At 42.5% G+C, this 20,693-nt stretch overlaps 1 protein-coding gene across 1 annotated transcript in view; it reads right to left on the reverse strand.

The window, feature by feature from the left end:
- The window catches only part of LOC309564229 (alpha-1-inhibitor 3-like), a 102,337-nt gene that overhangs the window by 18,453 nt on the left and 63,191 nt on the right, over positions 1-20,693 (reverse strand). The window contains exons 5-11 of the mRNA XM_082268856.1: positions 12,327-12,451; positions 10,934-11,096; positions 9,475-9,680; positions 7,984-8,199; positions 7,775-7,902; positions 7,248-7,338; positions 3,646-3,711 (exon numbers count right to left, since the gene is read on the reverse strand). Coding sequence (XP_082124982.1) covers positions 3,646-3,711; positions 7,248-7,338; positions 7,775-7,902; positions 7,984-8,199; positions 9,475-9,680; positions 10,934-11,096; positions 12,327-12,451 — 995 coding nt within the window. The remainder of the gene's footprint in view (positions 1-3,645; positions 3,712-7,247; positions 7,339-7,774; positions 7,903-7,983; positions 8,200-9,474; positions 9,681-10,933; positions 11,097-12,326; positions 12,452-20,693) is intronic.

Here is a 20,693-nt window from a genome sequence, read left to right on the forward strand (position 1 = left end):
CGCCGTTCTCAGCTTAACTATCCCACTTCTATGCCTCCTTGAAAAAACAATTCGGGCGATGATGGAAGAGGATGTGGCACAGGATGAGGAGGAGGAGGAGGATGAAGAGGTAACATTTCCAAGGCTTTCAGGGCAGTCATTCGCAAGGGGCTCCGAGGGTGGGTTCCTGCACACGCAAACGCCAGGGACGCAATTGTCCAGCAGGGGCACAGTTCTGGAGGATGAGGAGGATGAGGAGGAGGAGGAGCTGGAGGAGGAGATGGAACCATGTTCACAGCAGGGTGGCACCCAGGCCAGCTCATGGCCATCACTGGTGCGTGGCTGGGGGGATACAGAGGACACGGACGATACACCTCCCACAGAGGACAGCCTTTCGTCGCCTCTGGGCAGCCTGGCACACATGAGCGATTACATGCTGCAGTGTCTCCACAACGACCGCCGAGTTGCCCACATTCTAACTTGTGCTGATTACTGGGTGGCCACGCTGCTGGATCCCCGTTACAAGGACAACGTACCGTCCTTAATTCACTCACTGGAGCGCGATCGCAAGATGCGCGAGTACAAGCGCACGCTGGTAGACGCCATGCTGCTGGCATTCCCATCTGACAGCGAGGCCACAGTGGAAGCACAAGGCAGAGGAGGAGGAGGAGGAGGTCGCCAACGCAACCAGGGCACCGCCAGCACCTCAGAAGGCAGGGTTAGCATGGCCGAAATGTGGAAAAGCTTTGTCAGCACGCCACAACAAACAGCAGCACCAGCAGCTCAGATGGAACGTCTTAGCAGGAGGCAGCATTTTACCAACATGGTGGAGCAGTATGTGTGCACACGCCTACATGTAGTGAATGACGGGTCTGCCCCCTTCAACTTCTGGGTCTCCAAATTGGGCACATGGCCTGAGCTTGCCCTTTACGCCTTGGAGGTGCTGGCGTGCCCTGCAGCCAGTGTATTATCTGAACGGGTATTTAGCACGGCTGGGGGCGTTATAACAGACAAGCGTAGCCGCCTGTCCAGAGACAATGTGGACAAGCTCACGTTCATTAAAATGAACCAGGCATGGATCCCACGGGACTTTTCCGTACCTTATGCAGAATAGCAATGGATACCGACCTTACCCACCCATTGTTCCATTTTTGCTCTTTCTCACTCTTTTGGGGTGTACCCTCATTTAAAATTTTTGAAAAGAAGCAGTGTTGGCTACCTCGTCCTCCTCCTCAGGGCCAGATTAATGTAGGGGCTATTGGAGCTGCAGCTCCAGGCCCCTACCTTTTATATAGGCCCCGGGTTGGCCATATTCACTGTTACCGCTCTTCTGTCACTTGTAAACACAGAAGTCTGGCTTCTATGCTCGCTTCCCCAGGCAGCACCCTCAGAACCTCCCCACACAGCGTGAAGGCCGGACAAGGAGGGACAGTTGGCGATGCATGGATGTGTTTATGGGCTTCAGAGACAGCATCCCATGTTGAATTAGGCATGCATGGCTGCACCCTTCCTCCTCTGGGTGCATGGCAAGGCACGGCCCTTAAGGCCCTTCAAAATCCTCAGCACCAAGCCCATGATGCTGTTAATCCGGCCCTGGTCCTCCTCCACCGCCGCTTCCACCTACACCGCCCATAGGTGTGCGCAGCCTATTGCATTAAGGTGTGCACCCCAAAGTTGAAATACACATGCATGTGTTTGCCAGCAGGGAGAGTAATGTATCGGGGCCATGTACCTGTAGGCAAGGAGAAATAGAGCAGAGCAGGTCCCAGGGAGATCTTTCCCATCTCCTCACTGGCAATGCTATGTGCCCTAGGTGATTAGGGTGTGCCCAGGCACACCCAGCACACCCTGTGCGCACGCCTATGTCACCGCCACATCCACCACCACCTCAACCTCCCTCCTACTCCATATGGGCCTCGTCCTTCAGAGATGAAGAAGAACATTGTTTTATTTTTCTGTTTTTTTTTTGTTGTTTTAAGTTATTTCCCTATCCACATTTGTTTGCAGAGCACTTGCCATGCTCTTAATTACGTTTTGCTGCCATTTGCAGCACTCTAGCCCTTTCCTTTGGTGTTTCAGAGCCATTTTAGTGCCTTAAAGTTCGGGTCCCCATTGACTTCAATGGGGTTCGGTGTCCGGGAAAAGTTCGGTAAAAGTCCGGGACACGGACCCGGACTTTTTTTTAAAGTTCGGCCGAACCCGTCGAACACGGACATCTAGGTGTTCGCTCAACCCTACTTAAGAGCTATTTTTTGGACAATTTATGCACCTTTAGTTTGGCACTGCTGCACTTTTTGAGTCCGGTTTTGTGACACTCCATAACTGTTTACATCAACATTATCACCTCATGCTGTTATTTGCACATTTTTATATTGTTTATTGTCGTTCATCATCTGTATGAGGAAAAACGATTCACATATTATTTAGTTATTTGTTTTTTACTGCTAATCACTTGTGTTTGTATAGTAGCGCTTAGATCTGGATTCAGCAGATCGTTCACCATTGGATGACCATTTGAGAATATTTCATTTGACTTTTCTACTATCACTTTGATTTTCCTCATTCTCACATTTTTCTTTAGTCATCCACTAACACATTCATTTATTATCTGATCATTGTGATCTACAGCTTTTTGAGACCATTGGGTATTGGATATTGAAGGTTGATAGAGTGGTCCCCCTCATTTAGAGTTTAGCGCTGATTTTTTTTACTTTGAATGTCCAGTCGCCCGTCTTCTGGAATCCCGGCATCCGGCCATCTGATTGGCCGGAGCCGCGATGACGTCACTCCCGCGCACGCGCGTGGGAGCCGACAGTCACAGCACGGGACTCTGAAGGAACGGCACCAGCAGCCGTTCCTTCAGAGCGCATGCGCCAGTGACGTCACTGGCTGCATGTAAGGTAAATATCTCCTAAACGGTACATGTTTAGGAGATATTTACAGTACCTATAGATAAGCCTTATCATAGGCTTACCTATAGGTAAAAGTGTCAGAGGAGGGTTTACTTCCTCTTTAAAGCGAGACCGGCCATGCGAGTGTAATAAGTGATTCAAAATAGCTGCATTTGTATGCAGGTGGGGTGCAACACACACACAGTCCCAGTGTGATGAAATAACTTGTATTGAAATAATGCAAAGACAGTTCACAAATAATCCGGTGGGAAGTCAGGCCAACTGGGAACACTCACGGTTCCAACAGCGAGTACAGAGCAGGATTCAGCCGAACTGACTGAGCCTTTAGAAAGGGGCAGAATGCAACCTGACCGTCTTGTCCTCAAGCAGGTAGATGTCCAGAGAAGTTGAAAGCCCTACATTTTTCCTCCTCATTAGGAACCTTTCCCTGCCATTAGTTCTGTCCCTAATCTACCAGTGCACAAAATGCGTGCCTTAAAAAGGATCTGCCTGACCCGAGATGGCTGCTGGAATGCTAGAGTCACATGGGGCTGCAGCATCCAATATAATAGCTTCCCTAAGAAACCATAGAGGAACCATGTTTCTCTTGACTTTCTTTCAAACTGCAGTGCCGCTGCGGAAGATCACCATCTGCAGTTGAGAAAGTAAACTGCACCTGTCTACATGTACTGTATATCACAATTATGCTGCAGAGAGGATGGATCGTATAGCTGCCATCTCAAGTCAATATGTACATGAAAAAAGGCATTCAAACCTCATTCAGATATAAGGTGACCATGTCCGTCTGTATTTCACTTCTCTGTATCAGTCTGTCCTGCAACTGTGAAAAAAAATAAATAAATAACATATCTTAATATTCATATTATATTATTATAAAAAGGTTACAGTTTCCTGCCACTATTTGGTGATGGTGATGTGTTGGGTTAGTATTTGCCCTGGTGGCTGGATCAAAACTTTGAAATGAATCCTAAACTTACGTGTCAGCCTAATGAGCTTAGCAAAGTTAACTTTCAAACTTTCCCCCCTTCACAAAAATGTCCATCAGCATGCAGTGCTGCACAACCTTTGCACCTCTCGTATGACCTTACAATTATCTGCTTGAAAGAAAAAAAAAATTTGCCCTAAGATATCAGGGAAAAGTATTTTTTTTCCAGCAGGGTATTGTGGTAAATGAGGTGCATGACGTCATTGACGGCCAGCCTATTCCTTCTCCACTGAGCCACCAATGACATCATATTCCTCTTCTTGCATATGCTGTGTACCAGAATTTATTTACCAAAAATATGTAGCAGAATAAAAATTAGCCTAAACTGATAAAGAAATTAGATTTTTTAAATTGTTTTACTGGATGTGTTTTATAGCAGAAAGTAAAAAATATTGTTTTTTTTATTTTTTTTCTCAAAATTGTCGGTCTCTTTTTGTTTATAGCGCAAAAAATAAAAACTTCAGAGATGATCAAATACCACCAAAATAAAGTTCTATTTGTGGGAAAATAAAGACATCAATTTTATTTGGGTAAAACATCGCATGACCGGGCAATTGTCAGGTAAAGCAACGCAGTGTCGTTTTCCAAAAAATGGCCTGGTCATTAGGGGGTAAAACCTTGCAGAGTGGTTAATCACCATACTGCCAACAATATAAAGACAAGGTTTAGCTCATACAGAATTTAAATTGTCAATCTATATAAAAATAAAATATGGGGTAGATTTCCTTTTTCTTTTTGCTTTTCTCCTTTTTGGTGGCTGTTGTCATGTCACTCAACCCCTGGCTTATTATATCTCAAACAAATCAGATCTCTGAGTAGGAATATTCTTTAAATAAAGATTATTTTTGTAATAATATTTTTGAATTATGTATTGGAGACTATTCTATATATTATGCCTACTTACTCCAGTCACCATAACCAGACATAGTATGGAAAGTAAGTTGGTCATTAACTGGTTCTCGACCGCCTGTCGCCGATTTACTGCGGCTCTCCTGCTCAAACCGACGTAGACCTACGTCGGTCGCGCGCCTGCAACTAGGGGGCGAGCGCACACCACCAGCGGTGCGCTCCCGCCCCCACTCGGCAGCGGGGACTCCAATGCATGGGGCAGGCGGCTCTGATTGCCGCCTGACACCCGCGATCGTTCCCCGCTGAGAGAGAAGGACGGGTAGCTGTTGTAAACACAGCAGACCATTCTTCTCCCTGGAATGATCACAGAGCTCCTGTGATCCTGCTATAGAGGATCACAGGTCTCTGTGATCATTTCACAAGCAACGCATCAGTTAGGCGTCCGATCTGTCCGCCGCAATGTCGCAGTCCTGCAAAAAATCGCAGATCACCGCCATGACATAAATCTTTCCCATAGTTAGTAGAAGCGATAACGTTTACGCAAACCAATCAAAATACACTTATTGAGATTTTTTTTTTTTTTTACCAAAAATATGTAGTAGAAACCAAATTGCCCAAAAAATGTTAAAAAATTTTGATTTTTAATTTTTTTTTTGAGAATGTTATATAACGGAAAGTGAAAAATATTGTATTGTTTTTTTTTTTTTTTTTTTTTTTTTTAGAATTGTCGCTCTTTTTTTGTATATACCACCAAAAGAAAGCTCTATTTGTGGGGAAAAAAGGACATCAATTTTATTCGGGTATAGCGTCGCACAACCGTGCAATTATCCATTAAAGTAACACAGTGCCTGTTCATTAAGGGGGGAAATCTTCTGGTCCAGGAGTGGTTAAAAAGCACATTTCACAATTGTTTATGACCAAAGTTTTCCAAGTGTAGTATGTTTTACCATAGTCAAGAACATTTGGCCTGAGGACCAGGGTGGGTGGGGAGGGTATTATATCTTCCTTTCCTGCCTCGAGTGTCGATCTCCACCCATTGCTGAGAGAAGTGTATGTTTAGTACTTCAAATCTTTTATCATTACATAGGATTTATATAGCGCCGACAGTTTACGCAGAGCTTTACAACTTGAGGGTAGACAGTACAAATACAATACACTTTAAAGTGGAGTTCCGGGCACAGAAATGATTTTTTACTGAACATACCCCCGGGACAGTCAGGGCTAGCACATTCCACAATGGCTAGCCTCTGATCTGTCCCGGTTCGCACTTACCTTTTAGAAGAAATACTTACTTATAAAATTTCTTCCACAGCGTTTCCATCTCTGTTGTGGGCAGCTGAAGCCGGCGCGGTCCTCTTCTCTGTCTTCTTCCGCGTCTTCTTGTCCCAGAATGCACTGCACCAGCCCCTCTCGTCACTTCCGGTGCGGCGCCCGGAAATGACGAGCGGGGCCGGTGCCGTCGCATTGATTCCTGGGAGCTATGATGTTTAGCTACCAGGAATCATCGCGAGGCAGGAAGTGATGGGGTGAGCCGCGGCTCCGAGGGAGGAAGCAGTCAGAGGTGAGTATTTACGATCTTCAATAAAAAGGTGAGTAAACAAAAAAAATAAAAATAACTATCCAATTCCTTTTCAGGTGAGGTCTACCTAGCAGAGGGGCACAAAAAAAAAAATTGTTTTTGTGCCCGGAACTCCGCTTTAATACAGTGGGAATCAGAGGGGCCCTATTCATGCACAAAACACGTTGGCCCATTGCAGACTCCTTTTTTCTGTTATGTATTAATTAATCATAAAAATATCCTTTGCTCTGTACATCAAAAAACTAGTAACAATCTTATTTTACATATTTGTCAATGACTTATCAATTGTTTAAACAGGGGCTACTGTCTCTGGAGCACAGTGTGTCAAAATGACGACCAGGTCTCGCTGGTACTAGTGAAAGAATGACTGCAATAGGAAGAGAGCACAGGAAACCACCTAACTTGGAGCTGAAATTAGGTTTTTAGGTTTACCTCTTGTGCCCAATTTCTCTAAATGAAAAAGAAATGATCAAATTACAGTAAGTCATGGTAGCTAATCCACATGACTTTTCCCACAGACAAGGGCTTCTTTTGATCATTTCCAGGTACTATGGGTTACTGAAATCCACACTTAATTCTTAAGACTGCTGATTAAATTGTAGCACAGGCACACCCTGCACTTCCAAGAATAATAGGTATTCTCAACTAAGCAATCAATATTTCATTATTTTGTACATTTTAGTAAATCCTTTATGGAGGTGTGTAAGAAAATTGTACAACCCAGAGGAAATACATAAATGCATGGATAGGCCATACATATTCCTTGTAGGCAGATTCTCAGATAAAAAAATTATCCTAAGAACAGGAGAAGGAATGTAGTGATGGTAACCAATGAGCCACCACCATGCCCCACATTATTATAATTTGCTATCATACAGTGGGCAGAAACACTAACTTTTTTTTTACGTATACTAATAGAATATTTTTTGGTAGCCATCCTTACCTTCCTCACAGTACTCTTGATTGGAATGTATCCAGACAGCATCTTCACCTCTATAACAACCATATTAGTTATTTCTCTGGTTCCAGTGTAGCTATGAAAGTAAAAAAAGGGGGGGGCTAGAGTGAAATAATCTGTCATGCCTCTTAATACTTTAGGATAATTTATAGGTAAGAATTTTCCAACAGCAGTGTGAAGTGTGTGAAGTGATCTGATAACCTGGAGAGGAACCATTTATAGAAAAATACCAGGTTGAACTTTACACACTGGTTTCCTTTTTATAGAGCCCCCCCCCCCCAGGTTCAGGGATCTCACTAAAAAGTCTGTGAGTTCCCGTCAGTATAAGTAGTGAGACAAAATCTTTCCAACAGTAACACAGAAACAAATACAGCTTCAGTTGAGTAAGTAAGAGTTAGACATTTTAGGAATGCTTTTTTATTGTACCATTCATCAACAAATTAGGATCATGTTATACCCCCAAGTTTTAAATGAGTCCCCGATGAATAATTGAAAACGGTTATAAAACTCACGCAGCATTGATGTTAATCTCAAAATTTTTCACTGGATCCCCCCGACACTCTATTTTTGAATGTGGTGTCACCTTTAATGAAAAGCTGGTGTCCCTTTTGGGTGGAGGAACATTGTATCTCAGGACTGCCTGTGAGGTAAGCAGAGAAAATTGAGTTTGAGAATGACTACAAACAAGATAAAAAATTTCAGATGGTTGATTTCCTCTTACCTGTACAAAAACACAGCCGTTTCCTGTGGCAGACACTGTGTAATCTCCAGTAACAGCCGGTAGCGATGCTCTCTGAAGGAGGAGGCGGTTGTTTTTGTCTACATGGAACTTCTCCAGAAATCCTGTACTTTCACTGACAGTCACAGTCACATCGCCCTTATCACTAAATGTCAGTTCTGAATACTTGGCCAGAGCTTGTAGAGCCACAACTGTGTCCTATATAGAACAAGAAAATGTTTGTAAAGGCCTTCATCTACTAATCAATGCCTTCTTCTAATGAGGTTCCAGATTTTGGATTGTGTTCCGTTTCTGCAACTAACATATTGTTTCTAAACAAAGGCCACCCTTTTTTTAACATTTGGTCTTTAAGAAAAATCCATCACTTTGGACATTTAGAGCAAAGTTATGGGTTCACTTGAAAGCCTACCCACCCACTGATACTCACCTTCACAGTGATCCCCTACCATTTTGTTTATCTGACAAAGCCTTTGACTGACATATAGTTTACACAAGGATTAGACTTAGGGCTATGAACAGATGAACAGATGAAAAAAAAAAAAAAAAAAACAGGGGTGAGCATAGATAGAGAGTATTAGTGGGGAGTGGGTAAAAGTGACCTATCAAGAGAATTTTTCCCTAACCCTAAATGGACAAAGTGACTGTAAAAATAATACAATGAACAACATACCGTATAGAAACTCCCCCACTAATCCTGACACCACCATGAAATCCCATCTCCATTTTCCCAGGCTTTCTTATTGTTCACTCAGCTTTATGGCAAACAATGGTGCTGCCAGACCACTGATGGGTTCTTAATACTGTATATTCCTATGAAAGATCAATTTTCACACTTGTAGATGTGTTTATCTGGATACAAAGCCCCACCAGTAATTTTTTAGGATGTCAGAAGTTTTAAGTTTTACCTATTTCCGTTTACATTTTTATCTTAGGTTTTCGGTGCATACAGTAGTACAGGCTTTAATATGCATACGTTCTGATGCAAGGGGCAGCAAAAAAATGTACTAAAGGAACATAGGTTGCCATGGATATTCATCTGTTCCTTGCTTTCTTAATGCTCTGTTCAAAGCCAGGAACAGAAGGATATACTTTGCACTTCAGGGTATGAAGAAGTATGTGACTCACCCACTGCGGTAGCTAAGACACCATGACTTGTAGCCATGTAGGACTTTCCTTTTACTCCTTTTGAACATGAAAGTGAGGTAGTCATATATGTGATCTGCTAAGGTCGGTTTTAACCAAGCAGGGGCACATTTCAAATCTGGCTCTGACCATGGCTTTGCTGGGGTTGTAAAGATGGGCCATCTGGGTGTTAAAATGTATTTTCTTGCAGTCACTGAGACATTTAACTAGTTATGTCAGTGATTTAATCTACAAGAGTTCAGCCATAATGGTGTAGTTATGTTTTGGTGGACTTGATATTAAGTGAAAATGGTAATGAGATATGTAATGCACTGGAATGCTATCAGTCACCTGTGTAGATGAGAAGCCTCCATAGGGATTCTGCTGTTTGCTCAGCCAGTTCACAATCTCCGTAGCTTTGCCCAGGTCAGGTTTAGGACCAGAAAGTAGAGCCAGGAGTACATAGGCATTCATTTCCACCTCAGCAGAGGGGGCTCTGTACCAGTATGAATCTTGAACGGGAGGAGCAGTATCCCGTGCCCAGTGGAGCTGTCCATCTGTAAATACAAAGACACCACATAAGTACACTATGATCTTGTCTTTCTCTAACAACTGAACTTAGCACCTTACTATAAGTGGTGCAGTATCTCTGAGAATTTAGTTTGGCATCAGCCAGGACAAAAGGAGACACTACAACTGGCATTTAATGAAAATTCTGCAACATCAAAGCTAGAGCTGGGTTTGACAAGTATACCTAATTAATTAGGCAATTCTCCAACCCCCCCCCCCCCCTTACCCACTCATATGGCTCAGTCCAAGGTTTTAGTGAGAGAAGGTCTGAAAATAGACATCAATTCTCTCAAACCAAAATTCACTGCTAATTATTTGTCAAACACTATATGGTCAACATTTTGGTGACACTTGACCATCACATTTATAGTATATGAGTTTATTGTACATCCCATGACACAACTATGAGTATTAATAGGGGTGAGCAGCCTCTTTGTGGCTATATCATCCTTTGTTCCTCTGTGATATTTTGAAGTGTAACCTAAAATGCACAATAGGAGAAATCCTTTAGGAATAGTGGGAAGAACACAGGTTATGGAGAATTTCTGTGGGAATTTGTTCCTATTCAGCCAAAAGAGCATTGCTGAAGTCAAATATTGATGCTGGACAAGGAAACCTGGCATTCTATCAGATTTGCAATCCCTCCCAAAGGTGTTCAGTATGGCTGAGGTCAGTGCTCTGTGCAGGTCACTTGAGTGCCTCCACTAAAATTATTAAGCCATGTCTTAAAGGACCTAGTTGTGTATACTGGGGAACAGCCATGTTGGAACAGAAAAGAGCCTTCCAAAAACTGTTGCCATAGGTTTGAAAGTGCACAGTTGTTTAAAATATCTTTATACTGTATGGTTTAGCTTTGACAGTAATCATTACTGGAATTGCCTAAACTCCAGTAATTTGGAGGGATGTCCACATACATTTAACCATATATCATATAATAAATGTTTGGTTTCACCAGTACCTATAGTATTTTAAATTTTTTGAAGCGTATAAACATAAATAATATATAATCGGCTTAAACCCAACTTTTAATAGGCTTTCCACTTACAGGGTAATTTATTTTTTATCTGATCCTTTCCCCCTTTTATTAATCAGTGCACTCACTGTTTTAGTCCCAACAGAAGAGGGGTGCAAAGAAGGATTTCAATTGAATATATTACATTTTAAAAATGATCTTAAAAATGTTCAGTTAAAGTATACATTGACTTCTGCCTAGAATAATTTTAGTAAATCTTTTCCTCACCTTCTCGTATAACTTTTTCTTCCAGTTTGTCCAATATAGCTTCCCTGAGTTCTGTCTCTTTGCATAGCGTAAAGGTGTAGGCCAGCAGGGCCAGAGTGTATACATTGGTCACATCCACACCAGCCTTCCGCAGACAGGACACTGCATCTTTGACCAGAGGATCCTAGAAATAAATACATTGACTAAGCATTTCCTCATTTAAAATTGGGAAGAGTAATCAAGAGGATAAAGATGCATGATGATGTGATGGATATGACTAAAATCTGCAATTTGGTAAATACATTTTAAATAGAACTGCAGCCAAAACGTTTTTCTCAGTTTAAAAATAATGTCATCTGTGTCTCTTCTTGGGAAACCTTCCTATAACTTACTCCCTTTGACACCCAAGGCAATACTATGAATTGACCTTCTTGTTTACCCTCCCTGAAATGATTTTCCATACAGACCAATGGTGACTGTAATGGTGGCATTCATTCCCTATTGAAATCTGCTTCAAAATGTGTGTAGAAGGCAATCCAGAGAGGGGCTAGGAATAATTCAGCTCACAAACCTGGATTTTTAAGGGACACATAGTGAGGGGATAGTGATACAGACAATAATAAAAATCTGAAAGAGGTGCTAACTATTCCCCTTTCTATACAAAACCAAAAAAAAGAGATCTGGCTGAATACCACTTAGGGGGGATCATTGACCATCATTCAGGGACTTCTTGTTTTTGGCTTATTGGCCCTCAATATAGAAGGAGGAGTTATATAAATCATATGGGAAATTTGTTCATGTTGTTAAAATGTGACCATGTTGTTGTTGACAAGCCTGTCTCCTGTCATCCAGTGGAGCTGTGAAGCCCAGCACCCTAGCAATTAACCAGCGGGAAGTTATTTAGTGGCGGTAGAAATACCACTACTAAAAGAATGACTTCCAGGTTCAGCAGCTGAAAGTTTAGCAGGTGGGGGAACTGGCCGAAACTGGCTATTTAGTTTACCCATTTGGTAAACGGATTGCGTTGAACTCATAGTCGACAAAAATTGGAGATCATCCCTAATTTCCATCCACATATTTTGTCAATATGTATAGTACTTTCTACTCTACCCCACTAAAAGTCATATCAGATATCCTGCTTAGGCATAAATCGATTATATAAAACAACATAGATGGGAGCTGCTACAAGCCCAGTCACTCATGCCTCGACGGTGACATGTTACAATCTAACAATAACTGCAATGAAACACCAGTGGCCAACTATACACACATTCTAACAACACCTACTATTAAACAATTGGTTGAAAAAAAGGTGTTATGCTTGGAAATAATTTAGCATGATCCCTTTTTCTCTTGGATAGGTACAACATATACTGGAATGTACTAATATTTTTAAATGTTGATGATCACTTACTTCCAGAGATACACCGGCCTCTATCAGAGCCATTGTCACATAGGCAGAAAGGGAGACATCATCTTTTGCTCCTCCCTGTAAAAAAGACCAATGGTTATGTCTAACATGTATGGACTGAAACTTTGCTGAACAGGTTTAAGGAAAAGAACAATGAAGAAGAAATACTTTTTATTTTATTTAGGAATGAACACACTCCCAAGAAGTTGTACAGTCTTTGTTTCAATCATAACACTGAGTTTGTATCCTTATAAATTATTTTTTTAGTTGATTGTAGGGATGGGCCGAATACCCCCCTGTTCGGTTCGCACCAGAACATCTTGAACAGGGAAAAAGTTCTAGTGAACATGCAAACTCTATTAAAGTCTATGGGACAGGAACATATAAAATCAAAAGTCATTATTGAAAAAGGCTTATATGCAAGTTATTGCCATAAAAAGTGTATGGGGGGCTGGGTAGTGCCCTGGGGGACATGTATCAATGCTAATTTTTATTTTTCTAAAACAATTGTTTTTAAAGGAGCAGTGATTTTAATGACGCTTAAATGAAACCATAAAAGTGAAAAATTCCTGTACACTGTATGGAGCCTGCTGCAGCAATACTGACAATTCTAAAGGAAAAAATGTAGTGCAATACAGATAAAAAAAATGAAAAAACGGCCCAGGGTTTCCCCTTACAATCCATACCAGAGCCTTATCCGAGCATGCAGCCTTGCAGGTCAGGAAAGGAGGAGACAAGCAAGCGCCCCCCCCCCCTCCTGAACCATACCAGGCCACATAGTTACATAGTTTGTGAGGTTAAAAAAAGACATCAATCCATCCAGTTCAACCTATGATGTGTGTGTGTGTTTGCTGTTAACCGTACATTGTATATCCCTTTATGTTGTGGTCTTTAAGGTGCCCATCTAATAGTTCTTTGAAACTATCGATGCTCCCTGCCGATAGTACTGCTTGGGGAAGATTACGTATTTTAAGGTTAAACCGTTTTCCCTCTAGTTTTAGTGAGTGGCCACGTGTGTCTTATTGTATTCCCTTTCTCTGAAAAGTTTGTTCCTTATGCTAGGGTCACAAGTAGTGTTGAGCGAACACGGACTGTATTATTCGTGTTCGTACCGAATAATTGGATTTTTTGTACCCGAACACGGACACGGACACTTTACTGTATGTTCGGGTAAAAATCCGTGTTCGGTCGTTTTATTTCCGGGTTTTGCATGCTTTGGCGCTCTTTTCATGGCGGGCTTTCAACAGCCAATCAACAATCGTTTAACTGGTGTGCCTTAAGCCATCCCAGCCATGCCTGCAAATGTCTCAGTAGCTGTGATTGGCCGTCTGAAGCATGTGACCAAGTCTTTATAAGTTCGAGGCAGCCGCAGCGGCGTCATTATGCTGCTTAGATTCAGGGACAGAGAGCACACATCAACGTGCTGGCTGCTGATTAGGGAAAGATAGGCAGGAAAAAACCATTTGTGTCCGGATAGAATTGAGGGACAGGTCGGAGTGTTTAGGCAGGGCGAGTTGTAGGCATTTTAGGGATAGAGTCTGCTGAATTATATAGGGTCAGTGTCTTCTACAAACTACAATCGATATTGCTGTGTGGGGGGTGGGGTGAATCTGCACTCAATCCTGATCTACGATCTCTTCTCAATCCTGTTAGGGACAGAGTCTGCTGAATTTTAGGGAAACTGTGTTCTACAAACTACAATCGATATTGCTGTGTGGGGGGTGGGGTGAATCTGCACTCAATCCTGATCTACGATCTCTTCTCAATCCTGTTAGGGACAGAGTCTGCTGAATTTTAGGGAAACTGTGTTCTACAAACTACAATCGATATTGCTGTGTGGGGGGTGGGGTGAATCTGCACTCAATCCTGATCTACGATCTCTTCTCAATCCTGTTAGGGACAGAGTCTGCTGAATTTTAGGGAAACTGTGTTCTACAAACTACAATCAATATTGCTGTGTGGTGTGGGATTGGAGATAGGCAGGTGTCAGTGATCCACATCCATTTTTCTGTGTGTGAGCTGCAGTGAACACAATCTTTTTGGGCTGCAGTGAACACAATCTTTTTGGGCTGCAGTGAACACAATCTTTTTGGGCTGCAGTGAACACAATCTTTTTGGGCTGCAGTGAACACAATCTTTTTGGGGTGCAGTGAACAAAATCTTTTTGGGGTGCAGTGAACACAATCCTTTTTGGTGTGCAGTGAACACAATCTTTGTGGGGTGCAGTGAACAAAATCCTTTGTGGGGTGCAGTGAACACAATCTTTTTGGGGTGCAGTGAACAAAATCCTTTTTGGGGTGCAGTGAACAACATCCTTTTTGGGGTGCAGTGAACACAATCTTTTTGGGGTGCAGTGAACAAAATCCTTTGTGGGGTGCAGTGAACACAATCTTTTTGGGGTGCAGTGAACACAATCTTTTTGGGGTGGAGTGAACAACATCCTTTTTGGGGTGCAGTGAACAAAATCATTTTTGGGGTGCAGTGAACACAATCTTTTTGGGGTGCAGTGAACACAATCTTTGTGGGGTGCAGTGAACACAATCTTTTTGGGGTGGAGTGAACAACATCCTTTTTGGGGTGCAGTGAACAACATCCTTTTTGGGGTGCAGTGAACACAATCTTTTTGGGGTGCAGTGAACACAATCTTTGTGGGGTACAGTGAACAGAATCTTTGTGGGGTGCAGTGAACAAAATCTTTGGGGGGTACAGTGAACACAATCTTTGTGAGGTGCAGTGAACACAATCTTTGTGGGGTGCAGTGAACACAATCATTGTGGGGTGCAGTGAACTCAATCTTTGTGGGGTACAGTGAACACAATCTCATACTGAAGGTTTGAGGGTGCTGCCTGTTCCATACTCCCCCTACTCCTCATCTAGCCTTTTAGGGGTACAAACAATAGTAATTGGGGCCTAGTGTGGTTGTGTACGTGTGATATACATACACTTTTTTGGGATCATATTTTCTATTCCGCTATTTAATCAAAAACCTTTGGGGATCAGTTAAATTGGGGGATAGTCTGTGTTGGTACGTGTGAGAGAGATCCACCTTTCCAAGTTGTTGGGGTTCATCTCATACTTCTGAAGGTTTGAGGGTGCTGCCTGTTCCATACTCCCCCCTACTCCTAGCCTTTTAGGGGTACAAACAATAGTAATTGGGGCCTAGTGTGGTTGTGTACGTGTGATATACATACACTTTTTTGGGATCATATTTTCTATTCCGCTATTTAATCAAAAACCTCTGGGGATCAGTTAAATTGGGGGATAGTCTGTGTTGGTACGTGTGAGAGAGATCCACCTTTCCAAGTTGTTGGGGTTCATCTCATACTTCTGAAGGTTTGAGGGTGCTGCCTGTTCCATACTCCCCCTACTCCTAGCCTTTTAGGGGTACAAACAATAGTAATTGGGGCCTAGTGTGGTTGTGTACGTGTGATATACATACACTTTTTTGGGATCATATTTTCTATTCCGCTATTTAATCAAAAACCTCTGGGGATCAGTTAAATTGGGGGATAGTCTGTGTTGGTACGTGTGAGAGAGATCCACCTTTCCAAGTTGTTGGGGTTCATCTCATACTTCTGAAGGTTTGAGGGTGCTGCCTGTTCCATACTCCCCCTACTCCTAGCCTTTTAGGGGTACAAACAATAGTAATTGGGGCCTAGTGTGGTTGTGTACGTGTGATATACATACACTTTTTTGGGATCATATTTTCTATTCCGCTATTTAATCAAAAACCTTTGGGGATCAGTTAAATTGGGGGATAGTCTGTGTTGGTACGTGTGAGAGAGATCCACCTTTCCAAGTTGTTGGGGTTCATCTCATACTTCTGAAGGTTTGAGGGTGCTGCCTGTTCCATACTCCCCCTACTCCTAGCCTTTTAGGGGTACAAACAATAGTAATTGGGGCCTAGTGTGGTTGTGTACGTGTGATATACATACACTTTTTTGGGATCATATTTTCTATTCCGCTATTTAATCAAAAACCTCTGGGGATCAGTTAAATTGGGGGATAGTCTGTGTTGGTACGTGTGAGAGAGATCCACCTTTCCAAGTTGTTGGGGTTCATCTCATACTTCTGAAGGTTTGAGGGTGCTGCCTGTTCCATACTCCCCCTACTCCTAGCCTTTTAGGGGTACAAACAATAGTAATTGGGGCCTAGTGTGGTTGTGTACGTGTGATATACATACACTTTTTTGGGATCATATTTTCTATTCCGCTATTTAATCAAAAACCTTTGGGGATCAGTTAAATTGGGGGATAGTCTGTGTTGGTACGTGTGAGAGAGATCCACCTTTCCAAGTTGTTGGGGTTCATCTCATACTTCTGAAGGTTTGAGGGTGCTGCCTGTTCCATACTCCCCCTACTCCTAGCCTTTTAGGGGTACAAACAATAGTAATTGGGGCCTAGTGTGGTTGTGTACGTGTGATATACATACACTTTTTTGGGATCATATTTTCTATTCCGCTATTTAATCAAAAACCTCTGGGGATCAGTTAAATTGGGGGATAGTCTGTGTTGGTACGTGTGAGAGAGATCCACCTTTCCAAGTTGTTGGGGTTCATCTCATACTTCTGAAGGTTTGAGGGTGCTGCCTGTTCCATACTCCCCCTACTCCTAGCCTTTTAGGGGTACAAACAATAGTAATTGGGGCCTAGTGTGGTTGTGTACGTGTGATATACATACACTTTTTTGGGATCATATTTTCTATTCCGCTATTTAATCAAAAACCTTTGGGGATCAGTTAAATTGGGGGATAGTCTGTGTTGGTACGTGTGAGAGAGATCCACCTTTCCAAGTTGTTGGGGTTCATCTCATACTTCTGAAGGTTTGAGGGTGCTGCCTGTTCCATACTCCCCCCTACTCCTAGCCTTTTAGGGGTACAAACAATAGTAATTGGGGCCTAGTGTGGTTGTGTACGTGTGATATACATACACTTTTTTGGGATCATATTTTCTATTCCGCTATTTAATCAAAAACCTTTGGGGATCAGTTAAATTGGGGGATAGTCTGTGTTGGTACGTGTGAGAGAGATCCACCTTTCCAAGTTGTTGGGGTTCATCTCATACTTCTGAAGGTTTGAGGGTGCTGCCTGTTCCATACTCCCCCCTACTCCTAGCCTTTTAGGGGTACAAACAATAGTAATTGGGGCCTAGTGTGGTTGTGTACGTGTGATATACATACACTTTTTTGGGATCATATTTTCTATTCCGCTATTTAATCAAAAACCTTTGGGGATCAGTTAAATTGGGGGATAGTCTGTGTTGGTACGTGTGAGAGAGATCCACCTTTCCAAGTTGTTGGGGTTCATCTCATACTTCTGAAGGTTTGAGGGTGCTGCCTGTTCCATACTCCCCCTACTCCTAGCCTTTTAGGGGTACAAACAATAGTAATTGGGGCCTAGTGTGGTTGTGTACGTGTGATATACATACACTTTTTTGGGATCATATTTTCTATTCCGCTATTTAATCAAAAACCTTTGGGGATCAGTTAAATTGGGGGATAGTCTGTGTTGGTACGTGTGAGAGAGATCCACCTTTCCAAGTTGTTGGGGTTCATCTCATACTTCTGAAGGTTTGAGGGTGCTGCCTGTTCCATACTCCCCCTACTCCTAGCCTTTTAGGGGTACAAACAATAGTAATTGGGGCCTAGTGTGGTTGTGTACGTGTGATATACATACACTTTTTTGGGATCATATTTTCTATTCCGCTATTTAATCAAAAACCTCTGGGGATCAGTTAAATTGGGGGATAGTCTGTGTTGGTACGTGTGAGAGAGATCCACCTTTCCAAGTTGTTGGGGTTCATCTCATACTTCTGAAGGTTTGAGGGTGCTGCCTGTTCCATACTCCCCCCTACTCCTAGCCTTTTAGGGGTACAAACAATAGTAATTGGGGCCTAGTGTGGTTGTGTACGTGTGATATACATACACTTTTTTGGGATCATATTTTCTATTCCGCTATTTAATCAAAAACCTTTGGGGATCAGTTAAATTGGGGGATAGTCTGTGTTGGTACGTGTGAGAGAGATCCACCTTTCCAAGTTGTTGGGGTTCATCTCATACTTCTGAAGGTTTGAGGGTGCTGCCTGTTCCATACCCCCCCTACTCCTCATCTAGCCTTTTAGGGGTACAAACAATAGTAATTGGGGCCTAGTGTGGTTGTGTACGTGCGAGATACATACACTTTTTTTGATCATATTTCCTATTCCGCTATTCAATAAAAACCTTTGAGGATCAATTGAATTGCGGGATAGTCTGTGTCGGTACGTGTGAGAGAGATCCACCTTTCCAAGTTGTTGGGGTTCATCTCATACTTCTGAAGGTTTGAGGGTGCTGCCTGTTCCATACCCCCCCTACTCCTCATCTAGCCTTTTAGGGGTACAAACAATAGTAATTGGGGCCTAGTGTGGTTGTGTACGTGCGAGATACATACACTTTTTTTGATCATATTTCCTATTCCGCTATTCAATAAAAACCTTTGGGGATCAATTAAATTGCGGGATAGTCTGTGTCGGTACGTGTGAGATCCACCTTTCCAAGTTTTTGGGGTTCATCTCATACTTCTGAAGCTTTGAGGGTGCTGCCTGTTCCATACTCCTCCTCCTCCTCATCCATCCTTTTAGGTGTACAAACAATAGTAATTGGGGCCTAGTGTGCTTCTGTACGTGTGAGATACATACACATTTTTTGATCATATTTCCTATTCCGCTATTCAATAATAACCTTTGGGGATCAATTAAATTGCGGAATAGTCTGTGTCGGTACGTGTGAGATCCACCTTTCCAAGTTTTTGGGGTTCATCTCATACTTCTGAAGCTTTGAGGGTGCTGCCTGTTCCATACTCCTCCTCCTCCTCATCCATCCTTTTAGGTGTACAAACAATAGTAATTGGGGCCTAGTGTGCTTCTGTACGTGTGAGATACATACACATTTTTTGATCATATTTCCTATTCCGCTATTCAATAAAAACCTTTGGGGATCAATTAAATTGCGGAATAGTCTGTGTCGGTACGTGTGAGATCCACCTTTCCAAGTTTTTGGGGTTCATCTCATACTTCTGAAGCTTTGAGGGTGCTGCCTGTTCCATACTCCTCCTCCTCCTCATCCATCCTTTTAGGTGTACAAACAATAGTAATTGGGGCCTAGTGTGTTTCTGTACGTGCGAGATACATACACTTTTTTTGATCATATTTCCTATTCCGCTATTCAATAAAAACCTTTGGGGATCAATTAAATTGCGGGATAGTCTGTGTCGGTACGTGTGAGATCCACCTTTCCAAGTTTTTGGGGTTCATCTCATACTTCTGAAGCTTTGAGGGTGCTGCCTGTTCCATACTCCTCCTCCTCCTCATCCATCCTTTTAGGTGTACAAACAATAGTAATTGGGGCCTAGTGTGCTTCTGTACGTGTGAGATACATACACATTTTTTGATCATATTTCCTATTCCGCTATTCAATAAAAACCTTTGGGGATCAATTAAATTGCGGAATAGTCTGTGTCGGTACGTGTGAGATCCACCTTTCCAAGTTTTTGGGGTTCATCTCATACTTCTGAAGCTTTGAGGGTGCTGCCTGTTCCATACTCCTCCTCCTCCTCATCCATCCTTTTAGGTGTACAAACAATAGTAATTGGGGCCTAGTGTGCTTCTGTACGTGTGAGATACATACACATTTTTTGATCATATTTCCTATTCCGCTATTCAATAAAAACCTTTGGGGATCAATTAAATTGCGGGATAGTCTGTGTCGGTACGTGTGAGATCCACCTTTCCAAGTTTTTGGGGTTCATCTCATACTTCTGAAGCTTTGAGGGTGCTGCCTGTTCCATACTCCTCCTCCTCCTCATCCATCCTTTTAGGTGTACAAACAATAGTAATTGGGGCCTAGTGTGCTTCTGTACGTGTGAGATACATACACATTTTTTGATCATATTTCCTATTCCGCTATTCAATAAAAACCTTTGGGGATCAATTAAATTGCGGAATAGTCTGTGTCGGTACGTGTGAGATCCACCTTTCCAAGTTTTTGGGGTTCATCTCATACTTCTGAAGCTTTGAGGGTGCTGCCTGTTCCATACTCCTCCTCCTCCTCATCCATCCTTTTAGGTGTACAAACAATAGTAATTGGGGCCTAGTGTGCTTCTGTACGTGTGAGATACATACACATTTTTTGATCATATTTCCTATTCCGCTATTCAATAAAAACCTTTGGGGATCAATTAAATTGCGGGATAGTCTGTGTCGGTACGTGTGAGATCCACCTTTCCAAGTTTTTGGGGTTCATCTCATACTTCTGAAGCTTTGAGGGTGCTGCCTGTTCCATACTCCTCCTCCTCCTCATCCATCCTTTTAGGTGTACAAACAATAGTAATTGGGGC

The sequence above is a fragment of the Pelophylax lessonae genome, assembly GCF_965119305.1.
Source record: "Pelophylax lessonae genome assembly, chromosome: 9".
Taxonomy (NCBI): Eukaryota; Metazoa; Chordata; class Amphibia; order Anura; family Ranidae; genus Pelophylax; species Pelophylax lessonae.